Source organism: Macaca fascicularis, chromosome 1 (genome assembly GCF_037993035.2).
Source record: "Macaca fascicularis isolate 582-1 chromosome 1, T2T-MFA8v1.1".
Lineage (NCBI taxonomy): Eukaryota > Metazoa > Chordata > Mammalia > Primates > Cercopithecidae > Macaca > Macaca fascicularis.
Window position 1 is genome coordinate 67,952,058 of NC_088375.1, and position 21,544 is coordinate 67,973,601.

A 21,544-nucleotide genomic window follows, 5' to 3' on the forward strand; every position below is an offset into this window, starting at 1 on the left:
ATAAAACCATCAGATCTCTTGAGACTTATTTAATACCAAGAGAACAGCACAGGAAAAACCCATCCCCATGATTCAATTATCTCCCACCGGTTCCCTCCCATAACATGTGGGGATTATGGGAGCTACAGTTCAAGATGAGATTTGGGTGGGGACACAGCCAAACCGTATCACTCACTATCTACTCTTTTTTTCTTCTATAGATTTACTAATAAAGCCACTTCTCCCATATCTCTCTATATATTTGAAATTCTTATAATTGTGACTTGGGAATATTATAGCTTGGTGTTGATATATTGTTTAATCACTATATATTGTTTAATTTAGTCCTATATATGTCTGCCATAAAAATTATACATGCATCACAGTCAGTGCTTTTTCTATATTTAAAAAAATCAGGTAGTTTTAATTATTTGCATAAAATCAGGGTAATTTTCTTTAATTATAAACAATCATTATAGTAATGGTTTAACTTAAAAAGTTTATGTAATGTTCCCTAACTTTATCTTTCAATTTTCTTGGTCAGTTCAATCAATTAATATTCTGACATTGCAAGGCAAGGTAATTCACAACTTATCAGCTCTTTATTGATATACATAAAATAAAACACAAACACTGGATGCCAAAACTGTTACCTACAAACCTAAATATCAAATTTCATTTTTTATTCAAACAACCTATTATAAATTTGACTCGGTAATAAACATATACTAATACAATGCTATACTTACCTGTTTCATGTATTTGAATGTGGAATTAGAATAATATTTTATTTCTTTTAATAGTACTTTTTTTTTTTTTTTTTTTGAGACAGAGTCTTGCTCTGTCACCCAGGCTGGAGTGCAGTGGTGCAATCTCAGCTCACTGTAACCTCCACCCCCCGGGTTTAAACAATTCTCATGCCTTAGCCTCCCGAGTAACTGGGACTACATACGTGCACCACCACGCCTGGCTAATTTTCTTTTTTTGTATTTTTAGTGGAGTTGGGGTTTTGCCATGTTCCCCAGGTTGGTCTCGAACTCCTGCTAGGATTACAGGTGTGAGCCACCATGTCTGAACAAAAGGGTACTTTTACTACAACTCTTTGAAAACCACTAGATTAAATTATCTTTGAGATTCTAAGATTATATTATTCTGAAATAGGGATCCTGTAATTTTTCATAACTATTGAGACATGATTCACAGATCATAAAATTCACCCTTTTATAGTATAAAAGTCATGATTTTTAGAATATTCATATAGTTGTGCAGCCATCACCATGATTTAATTTCACAATATTTTTATTATCCCCCCCCCCAACCAAAACTCTGTAGCCATTAGCAGTTACACCTCCTGGCAACCACTAACCAATTTTTTGTCCTATGGTTTTGCCTCTTCTGCACATTTTATATGAATCGAATCATACAATATGTGGCTTTTTGTGTTTGATGACTTTTACTTAGCATGACGTTTTCAAGGCTTATTCATGTTTTATCACATATCCATACTTCATTGTTTTTTGGGGACTTAATAATATTCTTTGTATGGATATACCACATTTTGTTTGTCTTTCCATTCATTGACATTTGGGTTGTTTCCATTTTTGGCTTTATGAATAATGCTATGAACATTTGTGTACAAGTTGTGTAGACATATAGTTTCATTTCTCTTGAGTATATATCTAGTTCTAGAGCTGTATTTATTCTTAACATTTCTAGGAACTACCAAACAGTTTTTCAAAGTAGGTGCACCATTTTACTGTCCCACCAGCAATGTATGAGAGTTTCAGTTTCTCCACATTCTCTTCAACACTTGTTATTATCTTTTTATGTAAGCTATCCTACTGGATATAAAGTAGTATCTTATTATGGTTTTGATTTGTATTTCCCTAATGACTAATGATGTTGAGCATCTTTTCATGTGCTTATTGACCATTCATTTATCTTCTTTGGATAAATTTCTATTAAAATCCTTTGCCTATTTTTTAAATTGGCTTATTTGTCTCTTTATTTTTGAGAATTAAGAGTTCTTTACATATTCTGGAAATAAGTCCTTTATAAGATAAGTGATTTGATAATATTTCCTCCCATTCTGCCTGTCTTTTTACTTGATGATGTTCTATGAAGTACAAAGTTCTTAATTTTGAGAATTCAGCTCATTGATTTTTCCTTTTGTTGCTTGTGCTGTTAGTGTCTTATCTATGAAACCATTGCCTAATATAAGATAAAGATTTACTACTATGTTTTCTTCTAGTAGTTTTATGGTTTTAGCTCTTTAGATTTTTTATACGGTGTGAGGGGAGAGGTCCAAATTAATTCTTTTACATGTGAATATCCAGTTGTCCCAACACCATTTGTTAAAAAAAATTCTTTTTTCATTTATTTGTGTTGGCACCCTTGTTGAAAATGAATTGCCCATAAATGTAAGTTTTTATTTCTGGACTGTCAATTATAGTCTCTTGATCTATTTGTCTATCCTTCTGCCAGTACCACACCGTCTTGATTATTAAAGCTTTATAGTAAGTTTTAAAATTGGGAAATGTGAGTCCTCCAACTTTGTTACTGTTTTTCAAGATTGTTTTGGCTATTCTGGGTCCCTTGCGTTTACATATGAATTTTTAGGACATGTAAATTTTAGGATTGAATTCTTTGTTTCTGCAAAAAAAAAAAAAAAGGAAGGCCATTGCAATTTTGATAGGGATTGCTTCGAATCTGTTTGATCGGTACTTTGGGCTGTATTACCATCTTAACAATTTAAGTCTTCCAATCCATTAGCATGAGATGTCTTTTCATTTATTTGGGACTTCTTTGATTTCTTTCAAAAATGTTTTGTAACTTTCAATGTAATACAGGTTTTACAGTTTTGTTAAATACATTCCTAAGTATTCTATTCATGTTGATGCTATTGTGAATGGAATTGTTTTCTTAATTTTGTTTTTTCATTGTTCATTTCTAGTGTAAAGAGATAAAATTGATTTTTGTATATTGATCACAAATCCTGAAGCTTTGCTGAGCATATTCATTAGTTCTAGTAGTTATTTTCTTCATGTGTATGTTAGGATTTACTGCATAGGAGATCATGTCATCTGTGAATAGAGGTAGTTTTAATTCTTCACTTCCAATCTGAATGCCTTGACAAAGACATTCTCCTAGACTAGTCGCTCCCACGGTTTATTGTTGCTGTTTGTTGTTGTCATTCCTCTTTGTTTGATGACTTTCTTGGATTTTGTAAAGTCTATATTATTGCCATGTGCATCCCAGTTAACATTAGTGGCCAGCTAACAACTGGACAGAGATTTCATTAAGTCTTTGCTGAGGGGTTCTGCGTGTATTGAGCCATGCCTTCAATACTCCTGGAGTCAGTTTACAACTGTGCCTTATCTTTCACTTTCTGCATGCACAGAGCAACAAGATCAGCTAGAGTTATGAGACTACGACCTTCTCAAGTTTTTTTCTGGGCATGCACATAGCTTTGCACATGTGCATGGACTGCTAGATTTCCAGAAATGTGTTAGAACTTTTCAGAGATCCCTATTAACTTTTCATTCCCTAGATTTTGCTCTTATTTTTTCATTGGCCAGAACTGCTTCTTTGGTGGCTGCAGTGTTAAACAATTGCCACTGATTGCTGTTGGATTTCACAGTTGCAAGTGTTGGCTTTCAACACTACCAGCGAACTGGGGAGAGGGTAATGGGAATAGGGTACATTTAAAATGCCACAAACCTTGTATTTCTCACAGTATTCAGCCATTTTTCTTGAATAAACACTCCTTGGAATATTGCAGGCCTTTAGTTAGTTCAGATTTCTGAAAAAGTTTTTTTTTTTGACCATGTTTGCCAGTGTTCATGTTGCTTTTATAGAGGAGCAACTTTCAGAGGTCCTTACTTCACCATTCTGCCTGTAACGGTTTTTGAATAGAGGTGTGTCACCACAAAAGCCAGGTGTATGGAAGTCTAGTTTACCAGTGTCTGATGTCCATATGCTGGCATGGAGATTGGTGAACTGTAGTGATGAACTGATCCAAAATGGCCGTTCAGTTAAGGAAAACTAGGAACATTACCAGAAGAAAGTTACAAGGCCAAAAGTTCAAAGATTTAAAAGTAAGTAACAGATTGAGCTGACATGAAGGATGACCTGACTGAGCATAGGAGACCTCTCCTGTGCCTGCTCTCTGCACCCCTTCCTCCCCTATTTCCCACTGTCTGCATCCACTACACAGATAATGTTTAAAAACTTTTCAAGCATTCAAACCCTTTATTTCAAATGAAATATTATTTATAACTCAAATAGTGTACAAGAAGCACCAGAATGGGGAAAAGATAACTAAGATGAAATTGCATTATAGAAATATAGTGATCTATTTTTAAAACACTTGTGTGTTTGCTCACGTAATCTTATCACTTGAGAGGACATGAACATGAATCTCTGTTTTGTAATGGAGAAAAATGAGACTTTCAGTAGATCAATTACCTCCAAGGCTTAGGGCTAGAAACAGGTAGAACTGCTCCTAGTTCTTTTGATTTGTCAAGTACTTTTTGCACTATTAGATAATAACACTCTATTAGAGGAGTTTTAGTAGTAAGGAAGAGCCTATTTTGAGATACTATCTGGAGGAAAAATCACCAGTGTTTATCTGGTTGGTCATGTGAGATTAAAAAAGAGAAGATGCCCAAAAGTTGGAAAAGGTAATGCATTAAAAGTGTAATTTTAAAACATTGCAGCTAGCCAAAAACAAATGCCATTCTAATGTAGGGAAATGAAGATCAAGTTGCTATTAATTCAGTGGAAGAAACAGGGAAATAATTACTGAATACTTAATTTTAGCCACAAATGTGTATATTTTGCTAATTTTTCTCCAGGTGTCAGCAGCACTGTAAACAATGGCAATTATAATAGTTACTTGGGTATCTACATTTGTTAAATATTACACATTTGGGAGTATATTATATTCATTTGCTCCCACCATCAATAGTTTATACTTTAATATCTTGAAAAATGTCATATATTATTTAGTGCTATATTCAATATTTTACCATCTATATTATTACGTCCTCAGCCTGCTAGAGAGTTACTTAACTGTAATCCTGTAAGTTTTGACTTAACTGAAGACTCAAAATATTTTGGAGAAACTGGGTCAGCAGGGGGCAGCACAATCTTACAATGTGTAAAATGTGGTCATTTGAATGACCGTTCAGAAATAGGATATAAAGGTAGTATAGTTCATGGCTTTTCAAGCATTCAAACCCTTTATTTCAAATGAAATATTATTTATAACTCAAACGTGTAAGGCAGAGAAAAGTGGTATTTTACTAACAGAAATCTTATTTTATAATATTTACTTGTAACATCTAATGCTGAAAATGATAGGGTGGTTTTGATGAACAAAAAATTGAGAATGAAATTTTCTAGAAAGTACTATTACTATATTATTTTTATAGATGAGGAAATCGAGTCTCAAGGAACTTTTAAAACATGTCCAATGTCACACAGATGGCAAAAAGTTAGAGCTTATTCATAAATTCAACTGTCTTACTCTGTCCAAAGCACAGGCACCTACAATTATGCAATTGCTGCTAATACGTTTTCATCTTGCTGCAGCTCTGAAATCCAGTGCAACATATTTCTTTTATTTTAATTATGCATTTTAGAGAAAATTCTGATTCGTATAGATAAGGAGTTACAAATGATAACTTTTTTTGACAGCTTGCTCTTTAAACTTCAAATATTCTCAATTAAACAGAAATGACAGGTAAATCTTTAGTCCAAGATACAGAAAATAATACATTAAATTTATTTGCAATACAATGTGTTCCCTAATATGTTAACAAGTGGTGTAACTATTAAGGAAGTAGATAGTTATTTCACATTTTTTAGATAACTGAAGTATGGAGATGCTAAATACCTTACTAAAGTCACAGTCCTGTAACAGACCCCAGTAAATCTGGCTGCAAAGTTTCCTTTCCTTCTGAGTACACTGTATTGCCTCTATTTTATTACTCATTTATGTACTTGTATTGTTTTTATTTTAATTTTTAAATAGTTAAAATTGTATTTTAAAAATGAAATTCAATAGATTTCACTAACCACTGTTGGAAAACCAGTAGTCTATGGATAATTATAATCCAAAATATAGAAGACATTTAGAAATTATTTGGGGCTGTTATATTAATAATTTAATTTATTTATATTTAGTTTTCCAATAATAAAAACATATTTATATTAAAAACAGATTCAAATCATCTCATTTAAAATAAATTAATTAAAGGGAACATATAATTGGATATATCAACTTGCATAGGAATAACTGATTCTAACACTCTATGTGCTGAGTGACCAATTTAAAAAGCTCACACTTCCCCCAGGTGTAAATGTGAGAGCATTTCTGGGATATAGAGTCTTTACTATTTAGCAACCCAATATGTGTCAGCAGTGATTCAGATATCTCAGAGAAAGAGATTTTTGAAATTTTCAGAAATGTGATAGACTAGGAAGAAATCAAGGAAGTCAGCTACATTAATTTTGAAGCAAAATTTATAGTTCTTAGTATGTGCTAAAGCTGTTAGGTTAGAAAAATCTTATATGATTACTCCAACTATAATGTGTCTAGATCACTAAGATTGATTATAATAAAACAGATATTTTTAAGTCTATGTTTTGCTACAGGGTAAAAAATTGCAATTTTTTGCTCGGGATATAAAATGCGCACAAAGCAAGTGTTATCTCAAGTAAAGACTTATCTGTCACTAGCACAGCTAAGTAAGTTGTGATCCCTGCTCAAGCATTCAGTCATGCAGCATATTTGGCCTTATTTTTTGAAGAGGTCTATCTGAGCATGTTACTTCCCAGTTCAAAATGCCTCTCTTGCTTCCACTACTTGTAGAGTAGGTCCAACTTTTCTTACCACCGCATTTCGTGTCTTTTATGATTCATTATTTTCATTCAGCAATATTTATTAAGTGCCTGCTGAATGATAGGCACTGTACTAATTTGAGGACATACAAAGATGAATAAAACAAAAGTTCTGCCCTCAAGGGACTCACAGTCTAGTGGGAAAGACAGACAAAGCAACAGTTACAGGACAGAAAGTCTCTAATAGAAATATTCATACAGTGCTGGGTGAATAAAATTTGGCTTCATCCTTCCTTTCCATCTACATTTTCCACTCCCTCCCCATAAACACATGCCACTCCAGATCCATTTACATTTAGCAAATGTGATACCCACTTTTGGGGCTTAGCTCATACTTTCTTTGTGTGAAATGCCCTTCCCTATGCCTGCTGAAATCCTATTAGGACCAACTTCAGGTAACTCTGGAATATTGTTTCTGTTATCCAGAGTTGATCACATCCACATATTTTCTCCCATAAAATCTCTAAAGGCAGTTTTTCATAGTCTGCCTTGAAATCAGTTCATCTATTCCCTAGTACAGTGCTTGTGCTGAACAGACATTGAATATACTTTTCTACTGCTGAGTCTCCAAATAACAACTTTATTTCTAGTCTATTCTGTTTCCTTCAGTAAAATAAAAAACAGTATGGCCGGGCATGGTGGCTCACATCTGTAATCCCAGCACTTTGGGAGGCTGAGGTGGGCAGATCACCTGAGGTCGGGAGTTCAAGACCAGCCTGGCCAACGCGATGAAACCCCATCTCTACTAAAAATACAAAAATTAACCAGGCATGTTGGCTCATGCCTGTAGTCCCAGCCACTTAGGAGGCTGAGGCAGGAGAATCACCTGAATGCAGGAGGCAGAGGTTGCAGTGAGATCACGCCACTGCACTCCAGCCTGGGCAACAGAGTGAGACTTGGTCTCAAAAAAAAAAGAAAAAACAGTATATGGCCTATTTATTACTTTTTGCAACTGGCCTGAAGTCTGGTCACAAATAAAATGAATTAGGATTATAAGATGAATATGAGTGTTTCTAAAAACTATTAAACACAATGTAAACAGTATATTAGGTACTAGAGTATAATGGATACTGTTGGTTTTCTGCCCCAGGTGTAAATGTGAGAGCATTCCTGGGATACAGGCTTTACTATTTAGCAACCCAATATGTGTGAGCAGTGACTCAGATTATCTCAGAGAAAGAAGGTTTTTGAAATTTTCAGAAATGTGATAGACTGGTAAGAAATCAAGGAAGTATGTATATACTACATATATACTATATGTAGTATGCATGGCCTATATATGTATGTATGACATACATATGTAGTATATATACTACATACATACTATATGTATACATATACATTTCCCACATACAATTCCCACAGAAAAAAATAATTTCCAATGAAGATGAACTCACATTTTAAAAAGTATGAGCAGGAAGAATTAGTCCACCATGAATGACAGTAGACGCAAGAGAAAGATGTGTTGGCAGCTCTAGAACTAATAGGGCTCTGTGAAAGAGGTTATAAAATAAATATGCTTTAATAGAATAAAGAAATAAAAGAAGTAATAGAAACTACAAAAAAAAAGAATAAGACAATGTGGGAAAAGAGGTTAATTTAAATAAGGGCCATATTGAACTTCTAGAATGAAAAAAGTCGTTAAAAATAGACTCAATGAAAAATATGAAAAAGTTTTGGAGAGTGGAATAGGAATGTTAAGCATATTTTCTAATAAGGACTCCAGAATGTGAGACTAGAAAAAACGAAAGATAATATTTAAAATACATAGATCATCAGATTGAGAAATTAGAAGTTTTACACAGGATTATTAAAACTGAGTCCACACCCATAAAAATTACAGTGAAAGGATAAAATACCAGACAAAATGATAAAAGCAACCAGATAAGATACAAGGGAACAACAGTGTGACCAACAGCAGACTTCTCAACAGCTACAACAAAGGCCAGAAGGCAGTGCAGTAGTATAATATACTACATGCTAGGTGTTGTTCTAGGTATTCAGTATACATTAATGAAAAACATATAAATTTTGGCTTGCATGAAACTTAATTCTAGGTAGAGAAGAGAGATAAACGTAATACATACAATAAGTATAGGGTATGTGAGAAAGAGGTAAGTACTGGGGGGTGGAGGGAGAAACAGGGTGAGCAGAATTAAGCGTGCTAGTGAGAAAGGAGGTGTAATATTAAATAAGGGTCAAGGTATAAGGCTCATTGGGAATGTGATATATGAGCAAAGACTTGAAAGAGGTGAGGGAGTTAACCATGTACAAATCTGAGGAAAGAACACCGCGAGCGGATGGAACAGCCTATCCTGAGCCCAGAGTGCGTGTGTTGTGTTCAAGGAATAGCAAGAAGTGCATTTAGCTAGAACTCTATGACTGAGGAGTAAAGTAATAGGAGGTTAGAGAGTAAAAGAGGCAACCCTCTCACTCCAACCCCCCAAAATCTATATTTTTCAATACTCAAACCAAAAAAAAACTTTCTAAGTCAACTCAGCGTCAGAGACTAAAGCATAATTAAAATTGGAAATATTTAGGCACAAACACAAATGAAAATACCTAAATTTGTGGATTTCATCCCCTATCAGTATTATAAGGAAATGTCTAGCCTTAAATTTATTTCTAAGAACATAAGAATGAGGCAAATTGATCAGCTATAAGCATTCTTCAACTCAAGAAGTTAGAAAGGGGAAACAGAGTAGAAATTAAAGAAAAATTGTAAAGAAGTTTAACATAAACAAAATCTGGTTCTTTGAAATTACTAATAAAAATAGGTAACACCCCTGGAGATGTTGAACAAGAAAGAAAGAAAAATATGTCAAATTAAAAGGAGGACATAACCACCAATTCAGTGGAGATCTCAGAATTTTAAGAGAATGACTCTAGGAAAATAAATTTGAAAACAAATAAAATGTGCACTTTTCTTGAAACATACAAATGTCTAAAAAGTGATTTAAGAGTAATAGAAAACATGAAAAGACTGATTATCATTAAAGAAATTCAGCCAGTAGCCAGAGTCCTCTTAAAAGAAAGAGGAAAAAAAGATGCTCAAGTTTCAGAAGCAAGTTTTACCCAGCTTCAGTGAACAAATAACTTCTGTTATATAAGCTATTTCAGAGAATGAAAAGGAAAGGTATCTAACTTCTCTTTCGAGGCTTGTATAACTTTGACACCAACTAGACAAGAATAACATGAGAAAATTATAAACCAATCTCATTTATAAACATATATGCAGAAACCCTAAATTAAGCATTTTAAAATAATTCAGCAAAAAATATACACATATGCCTATATTTATACATATATATTCTTCAAATAGGTATTGTTTCAGGAGACCATGAGAAAAGAAACTTACAAACTTTATAAACCAATCTCATAAGCAGAAATGCTAATTAAATATGTTCATATTGAATAGAGCAAAAAAGTGCATATGTATATATACATATATATACATAAATTTTGATTATAGCAGGAATTTTTTTTTTTTTGAGATGGAGTCTCACTCTGTCGACCAGGCTGGAGTACAATGGCATGATCTCGGCTCACTGCAACATCCACCTCGCAGGTTCAAGCAATTCTCGTGCCTCAACCTCCCGAGTAGCTGGGATTACAGGCGCCTGCCACCACACCTGACTAATTTTTGTATTTTTAGTAGTGACAATGTTTCACCATATTGGCCAGGCTGGTCTCAATCTCGTGACCTCAAGTGATCTGTCTGCCTCAGCCTCCCAAAGTGCTGGGATTACAGGTGTGAGCCACTGCACACAGCAGATCATAGCAGGGATTTTTATGACCATTTCCACATGATGCTATGGTCAAACGCTGATAAAGTATTCTGTTATTATGGTTATTTATGTGAATGTTCTATGATTCATTTTTCTTTTCTTAAATCTTATCAGATATGTTAATTTTTAGTGTTAATATGTAGGGCTTATGAAAGAAAAAGTGATCATTTTCTGCTTTTATTGTGGCTCTTCCTTACCTAACCTGAATGTCAGAGCCGTGCTCCATGAGTGTAGTAGCATCATGATTCCGTTTCATTGAACCATCTTTTCATCCTCCTCGGCTCCTGCAAGGCTAATAACTGCACAGCAAGAGCCTGTGGAGGGTACTTACAATTGGAGCAACAGCAACAACATCACCTGCTCTCCAGTAATGTGGATAACAGTCCTCACTGAAGACCAAGGGGGAAAAAGCAGGGACAGACAACTCAGTTGAATGGGCTCTGTAGTTGACGTCTGTTTTTTCTGCCTAGCATTCATATCTTTCTTATGCACACCGTACCCAGATTTTGGTTGGGAGACTAACCTGCCCCTGTGTTCTGCTGAAGCAGACTTTATTCCAAAGCCCTAGAATTAAATCTCATGGGCTCTAAGCAGCAAGTTCCAGGATTTGGATTTGAGCAAGTAGGATGCTGTCTTCCTCTTTCCCATGACACTCAGAGCTGCTGGCAACTAGGAGGGAAAAGTGTGCCAGAGAATGAAGCCAAATTTGGGAAACAAACCTGAGAAATGGATAAAGGAGAACTGGTTCCTAGTGACATGGGTTGAGGCCTGGATCAATGAGTGCCAGAAGCTACCTGTGTACAAACTGTACAAAGCCACTGTTCACTCCAGTAGACTGTCCTTTTGATACACTCGGTGTTTTTACAAACCCTACTAAAACCCAGCCTGGCTCTCCTTTACGCTAGACTAACAGTGTGGAGGATGGAAAGGAGGTGGGATTTGGAGCAATTACACTCTTTCTTCCTCTCTCCTGAAATTGCCTCTGGTGATCTCCTCCTTACCTAGTTCCCTGGGGCTAGGAGAGGGCCCTGAGGAGGAATCCTTGCGGCTAGAGATGAAGTTCATCATTAGTGGCAGCTCTGACTTTGCAGCAGGTGACTTCCCTTGTTTTAACTTCAGCACCCTCTGTGATCGCCCCATTTTCAGAAAAGTATGATGGAAGCATTTCACATATAAATAAAAACTGAATGCTATCTTCCAGACACAGTGAGAATTAAGTTCCACAGACACTATTCAATAGGTAATTCAATTATAGTAATGATCATTGTACAGTTCAGTGGTTTCACCTTAAAAAATATTGAGCATAAGTAGTTACAAGTAAGCTGGCAGTAATTTAATATTAATAAAAAGCCTAGTATGTTTACTTAATAGGAATTATATTGTATTTTTAATCATATTGTTTTTTCTCTATGTATTTACAAGCTTCCACCTGATTTTAACCTGTTCACACCATTAAGGAAATGTAATGGCTACCTTAACCACTAATTCTGGTTATGGTAAACATATAGCATATATTCATTCCTCTAAAAATTACATATACTTCACTTTCACAGAATTACTTGTAATCCTTTACCCTAGGGCAGAAGACTCAGGGGGAAGGAGGGGAAGTATTAAAAAGAAGTAAAATATTATGCAAGATGGGAAGAAGTTTTACTTTGGGGAGCCTGTGGGACTGTTCCTTTAAGTAGACCTAGTTATGATTGGAATTTGTTTGACTTTGCATTAATCACCTGCAGCTACTGCTACCTAGGCAAGCCCCAGTTATAAATTAGTGATGAGATCTGCAGAGGGAGTAGATGGAGATTCCTGAATATACACTGAATGGAGCAGCATGCCCTGAGGAGTAGTCTGAGGAAAGATGCCATTTGGGCAGATAGTGTCGATATTTAATTTGAGGTTGGTTGTTTTTGAGACACATCTCGCTATGTTGCCCAGGCTGGTCTAGAACTCCTGGGGTCAAGTGATTCTCCTCTGTCAGCCTCCCAAGTAGCTGAAATTATAGGCGAATGCCCGTAACTTTTTTTTTTTTTTTTTTACTACAGTGATTCTGTTTAGCTATTTTTTACTGCTTTTCTTGTACTGAGTGATCTCCTTGGAGTGCCACAACTCTACCAATATTGAATGGGAAGTTACACTAATGTCAGTGGAAGGGACATGAGATTAGCACTTTTTCTAGGGTGTAAATTCATAATGAACTCTTCTAGGTAATAGTTTCTTGTGTTATTTAAACACCACTATATTTCAGCAGGGCTTACTAAAATAGAATGTGATTAACAAGGATCTTAATGCTCTTGCTTTTTGGTTGGACTTGAAGGTAATGATTTTCACAGCAATGAAGTGGGGAGTGTTTTCCTTAGGATCGAGAAAGGACTTTCCATCGCTTTCTTTGGGCATTGCTTTTTTTCTCAAAAGTGGCAGTATGACTTCTGTGTATAAGCAGCTATTAGGTTCACATCTTATCTGACAGTAGGTTAATGTGGAAAATACTATATTGTGAAAAATGTATCTAACAATATTCTAACAGATGCTGCTAGTATAATAGCCTAATGTAACAAATGCACCAAATGTGCTCAAGCATGTTTTTGACACTATTTTCATAAGTGATGATATATCGTAATTGAAACTTACTAAAATTGTTTTCGTCTCCAACTGTCATGAAAACATACCAAACTATGTGTTTTGTGTACCCATGATTTAAGAATATAAAATGTGTATTCCTTTTGGCTTCCACTCTGCAGTCTAGAGTTAAAAATATGAGATTTTAGCCTTAGTATATTAGTCCAACAAATTTGTTCAGGCTCCAGGTATGTATTCATTCTCCTTCATTACTTCTACAGCCAGTAGTAGGTTTAAACTCGAAGATTCTTATAAAACATTTAAATTTTTTTTAACTACATTGTTATACGGAATAGTGTTAGTGTCTTTTTTCTTTCCTTTTTAATTCATGGACTGGATCTCTTTGGGAATCTTCAAAGAAAGTTCTGTATATTTATTTTTATCATTGTATATTCATTTGTGTATACTGTGTCTTTTCATCATGTAATTCTTTTCTTAAATCTTTCTTGCAAAACCCAACACACATTAGAAAAGGGTAAAAAATGCAAATGTACAACCCATTTATCACAAAGCAAAACCCATGTAATTACCATCCAGGTCAAGGAAAGAAACAGTGTCTCAGTAACCCCAGAAACTCCCATCCTGCCCTTCCCAATCACTGTTCTTCTCTCCCACCTCCAGAGTTAACTACAATTTTTACTTTATGTTAATTACTTTTTTGCTTTTCTTTGTAATGTTACCACCTATTAATACATCAGGAACATAATGGTTTAGTTCTGCTTGGTTTGAGGTTTTGGTTTTTGGGTTGTTTGATTTTTTGTTTGTTTTTGTTACTTTACATAAATGGAATTATGCAGCTAGGTATCCTTTTGGGCCCAACATGTTTTACTTACAATCACATTTGTAAATGTAGTTATAATTGGTTTTCATTGCTGTATAGTATGCTGTTATGAACTCAGTACAAATTATTTATCCATTCTATTGCTTGAATCCAATATGAATAATGCTGCTATGAACATTCTTTCATATGTCTCTTGATAAACATTGCACATATTTCTGATGGGTATGTATGTAGGAGTGGAGCTGCCAGCTCATAGCGTATGTGTATTTATAACATTTAAAAAATTGGTATCACTTCACATTTCTACAAGAGAACTATGATAGTTCTCAGTGCTTTGTCCTCACCACACTTGGTATCCTTTTAGCTCATCTGTTTGTTGTGTAGTGTTACCTTGTAGTTTTCATTTCCATTCCCCTGATTACTGATGAAGTCAAACAATTCAAAGAAACCTGCTGATATTTTTATTAGAATTGAATTTAATCTATTGATTAATTTGGAGAGAATGTTACAAAATTGAGCTTTCTAGTACAGTAACAGTTTATATAGTACTTTTTGATTTCTCTCAGTAATGTTCATAGTTTTCTGTATCAAGGCCTTGCATATCATTTGTTACATTTATTCCTACATATTTTATATTTAAATGCCATAATAAATGCTATTTTAATACATTTTATTTTCTATTTGCTTCTGATATATAGTAATGTATGGATTTCTACATTTTACCTTTGTATACAACTGCAGTTCATCTGTAGATTTATTCCTGTGTACATAATTATGTAATCTGCACATAAGGGCTTTTTAAAAAAATCTAGTCCCCTTCCAAATCATTATACTTTTTATTTCATTTTATTGTCTTCTTCACTAGCTGGTATCTCCACTACAGTGTTGACTAAAAGTAGTAATAGTTGGTAGTTTCAAAGGGGAAACATTAACATTTTTTGCTATTACGTATGATGTTGCATGTTGCTAGATTTGGTTTGCTAATAGTATATTTAGGATTTTTTCATCTGGATTCATGAATGAGAAACTTTTTCTTTTTTATAATGCCCTTATTAGATTTTGGTTTTATTATTTTGCTAAATTCTTAAAGGAAGTTGAGGAGTGGTTTCTCTTTCTCTACTATCTGAAAGAGTTTGTGTAAGGCTAGCATTATTAATTAGAATTCACTAGTGAAGCCATCTAGGCCAAAGTTTCTTATTTTGTTTTGTATGTGTATTTTGGAAAGGCTTTTAATTACAAATTAAATTTCTTTAGTAAGACTGTTTCTGAACAGTCTTCCACCGTGTCTTTTGGTTGTTAATAACTTTCTAGAAAGATGTCTATTTCAGAGGTCTCCAACCCCCTGGACACAGACCAGTACTAGTCCATGGCCTGTTGGGAATGGGTGCCACACAGCAGGAGGTGAGCAGCAGTGGGCTAGTGAACATTACAGCCTGAGCTCAGCCTCCTGTGAGATCAGTGGCAGCATTAGATTACCCTCTACACCCTGTCCATGGAAAAACTGTCTTCCAGGAAACTGGTCGCTGGTGCCAAAAAGGTTGGAGATCGCTGGTATATTTCATTCAAATTTCAAATTTACTAGAAGAAACTTGTTCATCCTATCCTCTTATTTTTTTCATGGTCTGTAGAATACATAGTGATGTCTCCTTCTTCATTCCTGATCATTGTTATTTGTCCCTTCTTTTTTTCTTAATTGGACTTTCCAGAAGTTTATTCATTTTATTAGTCTTTCAAATCACCTATTTCTATTATTTAGTTACTAAAAGTATACCTTTAATTTCCAAAAAATATAGATATTTTATTCTCCTCTAGAACAGAGTTTGGGTTTCTAATCAGTCAAAAACATTATGAATAATTTTCATTTGAAATTATTATTTGCTTTAATTTAAAAATTCTGTGTACTGGGGAAAATTATATTTTGTAGTTATTAGGTGTAATATTCTGCATGTGACTGTTAGGTCAATTTTGCTTATTGTGATGTTCAGATCTTCTACATCCTTATGGTACTTATTTGTCCGCCCATTTGGTCAGTTACTGAGGGAAGTGTGCTTATGTCCCCAGTGATTATGGATTTCTGTATTTCTCTTTCTAGTTCTGGCCATTTTTGCTTTCTGTATTTTGAGTCCATGTTATTAAATGCATCCAAATTTGGGGTTATTTTACTTTTTAGTAATTTCAGTGTTTTATCATTATTTCATATACTTCTTCATCTCTAGTGGTGATTATCGCCTTAAAGCCAACCCTGACTGATACTAATGTAACCACATCAATTTGTTTGATTATTTTTTACATGATTAATTTTTCACATATTGTTCAACTTTTCTATATCTCTGTGTTTTAGATGTTGGCTTATAAATAGCAGGTAGTTCTGTTTTGTTTATTTAAAGGCACAGTTAGGACATTTGATGTATTGAGTCTAAATCTTTGTCAGTCGTTTAAGGTTGATAGTCTTTAAACAATAATTTCTCATATTCAGAAAACAGTTTATTAACATCTATAAGTTTAAGAAACATTTATCTGATTTGTATATAAATATGCAGGGATTTGTGAAGTCTTCTCATTTCCTATTACTTCTTTGGCTTTTATATAATGAAAAGAAATCCAGGGGCTAAAATATGCTAAGGACGATAATTCTAATCTGGTGTTTGGTTTGGTTTGCAACTCATCTTTATTGCGATTTACTTACCTAATCCAAATAAACATGGCATAACAATATATCTCTCTTGCAAAATACTATAAAAATTTTATTATTGATTACAGGGCTGTGACTCCCAAATGAGCGTGTCAGAAATGTCATGTAGTGAAAGTACATCCTCATGTCAGTCTCTTGAACACGGCTCAGTTCCAGAAATTCTTATTGGCCTGCTTTATAATGCCACAACTGGAAGACTATCAGCAGAAGTGATAAAAGGCAGCCACTTCAAAAATTTGGCAGCAAATAGACCACCCAGTGAGTGAAAAATAACTTTTTAAATTCTAATGTTTTCTTTACTTTTGGGACTCTCAGTACTAGGGACTTCAATCCTATCATTTAGTCTTAACCAATCAAAATGAAATGGTGTAATCATCAGCTAATCTGTTTCATGTTTTCTATTTCCAGTCATTTGGGAAGTAGAAAAATTTGAAATTCAAAGTATTAATAGTAAGGTGACAGAACTTTTAATTTTTCATAGTGTCTGCAAAATAAATTATCTCTATCATCTTTTAATGCCAAAAAAGGTTACAGGGCCTTTAAAAGTGAGTAATGTTCACAAATATGAACAGGAATGTGTATAGCTATTGTTAACTGAAGACTAATGTGTTTTCTATCTGCATGCAGTACTATGAACTATTTTATTTACTTCTATATTTTCCTTCTTTCTCCCTTAACAATTTAAGAAGAAACTATTACTTCACATTTTTTCTCCTTTAAAATTATAACCCAGTACTGCCAGTAGAGACTTTTTTTAGATGGAATGGGCTTTGCTCTTACCAGGACAAACAGAATAAGGAACAGTTTGCAGTTTACCCTGGATACTAAGAAAGAAAAGCTAGATGGCATACCTCTGCCCTGACTGTATGCATGTTATACCTGTTACTGTTCTCTCTCCAGATCTCTCTCCCAGTTCAACAGGGCCAGGGTAGGTTATGGGAGGATAGTGAAATTGTCACCCAATATACCTCTAAATTGTTGGTACCTGTAAGAGGTAAACTGGGAAAGTGGCAGCTTTTTTTTGGGGGGAGACAGAGTTCTGTTCTTGTCGCCCAGGCTGGAGTGCGATGGCACAATCTCAGCTCACTGCAACCTCCGCCTCCCAGGTTCAAGCAGTTCTCCTGCCTCAGCCTCCTGAGTAGCTGGGACTCCAGGCACCCACCACCATACCCAGCTATTATTTTGTATTTTTAGTAGAGACGGGTTTCACCATGTTGATCAAGCTGATCTCAAGCTCCTGACCTCAGGTGATCCATCTGCCTCGGCCTCCCAAAGTGCTGGGATTACAGGCGTGAGCCACCGCACCCGGCCCAGCTTCTTTATACTTAGCTAAAATTAAAGCTGTTAATGCCGTAAACTAAAAACTTGAAAAGAAATCTGAAATAATAATGCCACCTTAAATTTTCTTAAAATAATTCTCACAGACTTAATGCCATGTTTTATTCCAAGAAGCAAGTAATTAGTATAGGAGTAGGGCCAGGAACAGTATCTCATGCCTGTAATTCCAACACTTTAGGAGTCTGAGGCGGGAGGATCACTTGAGCCCAGGATTTCAAGACCAGCCTGGGCAACAAAGTGAGACCCTGACTCTACAAAAAATTTAAAAATTAGCCAGGCGTGGTGGCTTGAGCCTGTAGTGCCAGCTACTCAGGACAGTGAGGTGGAAGGATCGCTTGAGCCTGGGAGATCAAGGCTGCAGTGAGCCAAGATTGCACCACTGCACACCAGCCTGGGTGACAGAGCAAGACCCTGTCTTAAACAACAAAAAAAAATTGGCCAGGTGCGGTGGCTCACGCCTGTAATCCCAGCACTTTGGGAGGCCGAGGCGGGCAGATCACGAGGTTAGGAGATCGAGACCATCTTAGCCAACATGGTGAAACCCCGCCTCTACTAAAATACAAAAAATTAGCTGGGCATGGTGGCGCACGCCTGTAATCCCAGTTACTTGGGAGGCTGAGGCAGGGGAATCGCTTGAACCCAGGTGGTGGAGGTTGCAGTGAGCTGAGATCGCGCCACTGCATTCCAGCCTGGTGACAGAGCAAGACTCCATCTAAAAAAATAATAATAATCAATTAATTAATTAAAATTTTAAAAATAAAGGAGGAGTAACTTTTTTACCCTTGAATTAAATTAACTGTTTCTAGTTGTCATAAAAATTATTTATGCAATGGAAGTAAAAAGTTATTATAATATATTATAATACTGGAAAACAATTTTGGAAATAATATTGGAAAGTTTGCTTCGTACATATATCATAGAAGGTATCTATCCCTGAATTAAAAGTCTGAAGGCTTAAATTCATATTGCTACCCTTGGACAGTTGACCTCACTCCCTTAAGTCTGTTTATTTGTAGGTAAAATTAAGGTCATGTATCTCACAGGGTAATTGTGAGACTCAAATCAGAGAAAGGTGCATAAAAGAAGGATGGAATTATTATTGTCCCCTTTCTCATTTCAGAAGGAGAAATTGAGTGGGGAAAAAAGAAGCAATTTCTAGAATAAACAGATTTGGTAGTGTGACTTGATCATCTTCATTAGTATACACTTAGAATGCAAACTCAAAAGGCCTGGGGGATAATGAAATAAGTAAAACTCATAGGTGAAAGATGGGGAGAGGTGAGGCCTGTGACAAACACGAGAGTGCACACGCTGCCAGAAGACTTTGAGATTCACAGATTGTTAGCACTGTACTGGATAAATAGAGCATTGTTTAGGGTCACATTGAGCCCCCAGTTATCAATTTGCCACTTGTGCTTTAACTAATAATTTACTACATTTTTTCACAAATATTTAGCTGGAGATACTAAAAAATAGAATGAAATGATACGTTTGCCTTTCTTTCCTTACTGTAGTCAACTCTGATAGAAACAGAGCAACAAGGATCACAACTAAAAGGGAGGTCTGGCCAAGTGCAGGGATGGATAATAAACAGATGACAAAAGATTAACATCTGCAACATAGAGTCAATGTTTCAGGTTACAGAGTAGGTTATAGCAATTGCCGTTATTTTACCATTAGACCTTCAGTATAAGGATAATTCATGGTGTTAGGTGGGAGGTAACTAGAAAGTAAGTATAAGTCAATTTAAAGCCATTTTATGAAAGTGGAATATTTATAAAGTAAAAGGTAAAACAGTTTTATCAGTTTGTCCTAAACAGTACATATTATATAAGATTATAGCCCCTCATATATACCTAGGTTATAAACTTTGAACTATGTTATAGACTGAATAATCCCCATTTTTCCAAAGAAAGAGCAATATTCAAGAGCAAAAATTTCAATAGTCCTATTTTGTTTTGCATAATTAATTTATATATATTGGGAGTAGTAAAAGTATTTGAAATATTAAATTGATACATTTTAAATTTAGCAATAATAAGCATAATAATAATCCTGATGATCCTTATAATTACTCTTATTCAGTCTTTTATAGTTTGATAATGTGCATGATTCTATGTTCAATGTGCTTTAGACCAAGAGGATATCATTAAAAATATGTCCCCCTTTAAAAAAGTGTAATTTTTGTTTAAGATTACACAATAACCTTAAAAATTCTCATCCCATGAAATTTGCCCAACATCCCTTTTGTTCAGTCCTCTAGCTGAATTAAAATGCTAAAGTTTTGTGTTCTTCCACTCCAGTGAACAGTGTTTCCTCTTTAATTCTAACCTTTGACCCTCTTTCACCCAACGATTGACATCTGGTCATTATTTCTTTTACTGCTTTCCACCCCCTGTTGTCAGATGGACTGTTCTGTTGTCTAAAACACTTGATAGGTGGACAGGTTTATATAATCCGAGGTGAGTTCCTGTAGAGGCTAATTGGATGTTGTCTTTTCATGCAAAACCAAAATACCCTAAAACTTGCCAGCAGTGAAGCTGTCCACCATGTTGGTTTCCAAAACAATGCACATTTATTATCTGTGGTACTTTAAATAAAACTAACTTAGAATTTATCTCTGATTATGGATGATGGTATTCAGAGCATATATGAAATAAGCAAAACTTTTTAAAATAAAAATTGTTATTTTTTCATTCATTTGTACTTTGATTCATACAACAGAAATAGATATTTCCTGATAAATATTGTAATTTTCTTTAAAATTAATTGAAATTTTGATATGAAGTACACATGATGGATCACCATGCTGAAGATCATTTGCATGAGTCTAAAAAACTTGAAAACACAGTCTTATAAAGAGAGGATTTGTCTCCCAAATAATCAGGCAATGAACTGTTACGTTTCACTTCGTACACTAAACATCACATCAATTTTTTTTGTAATTCATAAAAATAGTTCAGATATCATTCTTAAAATTTTACATTAAATTTGTGCCAAAAAACAATCCTATTGTATTTTAACTATCCTGAAAGCACATTAAATGTACTCTTGCATGCAACCAGGCGAAAGTTTTACTTGGTTTGCTAAACTTTGAACCCTTAATGCATTTGGCTTCATTTTTGCCCTTAAATGTTTTTAAAGTATATTTAAAAACCACATCCATGCAGAGATTTTTTTTCACATTTCATCCTAAGCTGTTTTGATGTCATCTTTGCATTCTTGTCTTCTTTTCCTCTTCACCATTTGCCTTCATTTCTATTTGTTTGTTTATTCTTATTCTCTGAAAACAGTGGAATGCTTTACAGTGTTGTGGCTAATTGAGCTTGCTAAGTGTTTATTAATGCTATGATGTCCTGCTTAGTGAAGCTAAATGGGAAGGGGAATGGGCAGGGGAGGGTAGTGGGAGGTCAAGAATGGGGTGGGAGGGTGGAGGAAGGATTA

The 21,544-nt window shown here is 34.9% G+C and overlaps 1 protein-coding gene across 12 annotated transcripts in view; it reads left to right on the forward strand.

Annotated features, from left to right (window-relative positions):
• SYT14 (synaptotagmin 14) overlaps positions 1-21,544 on the forward strand; it is a 222,629-nt gene that overhangs the window by 190,848 nt on the left and 10,237 nt on the right. For 6 of the 12 annotated variants that reach the window (XM_005540725.4, XM_065541184.2, XM_074026603.1 and 3 more), the window contains 2 exons: positions 16,831-17,020; positions 20,506-20,562. The exons of 1 other annotated variant lie outside the window; for it this stretch is intronic. In XM_005540725.4, the coding sequence (XP_005540782.1) occupies positions 16,831-17,020; positions 20,506-20,562 (247 nt within the window). The remainder of the gene's footprint in view (positions 1-16,830; positions 17,021-20,505; positions 20,563-21,544) is intronic. 5 more of the 12 variants (XM_005540726.4, XM_074026604.1, XM_045396499.3 and 2 more) reach the window with 1 other exon arrangement.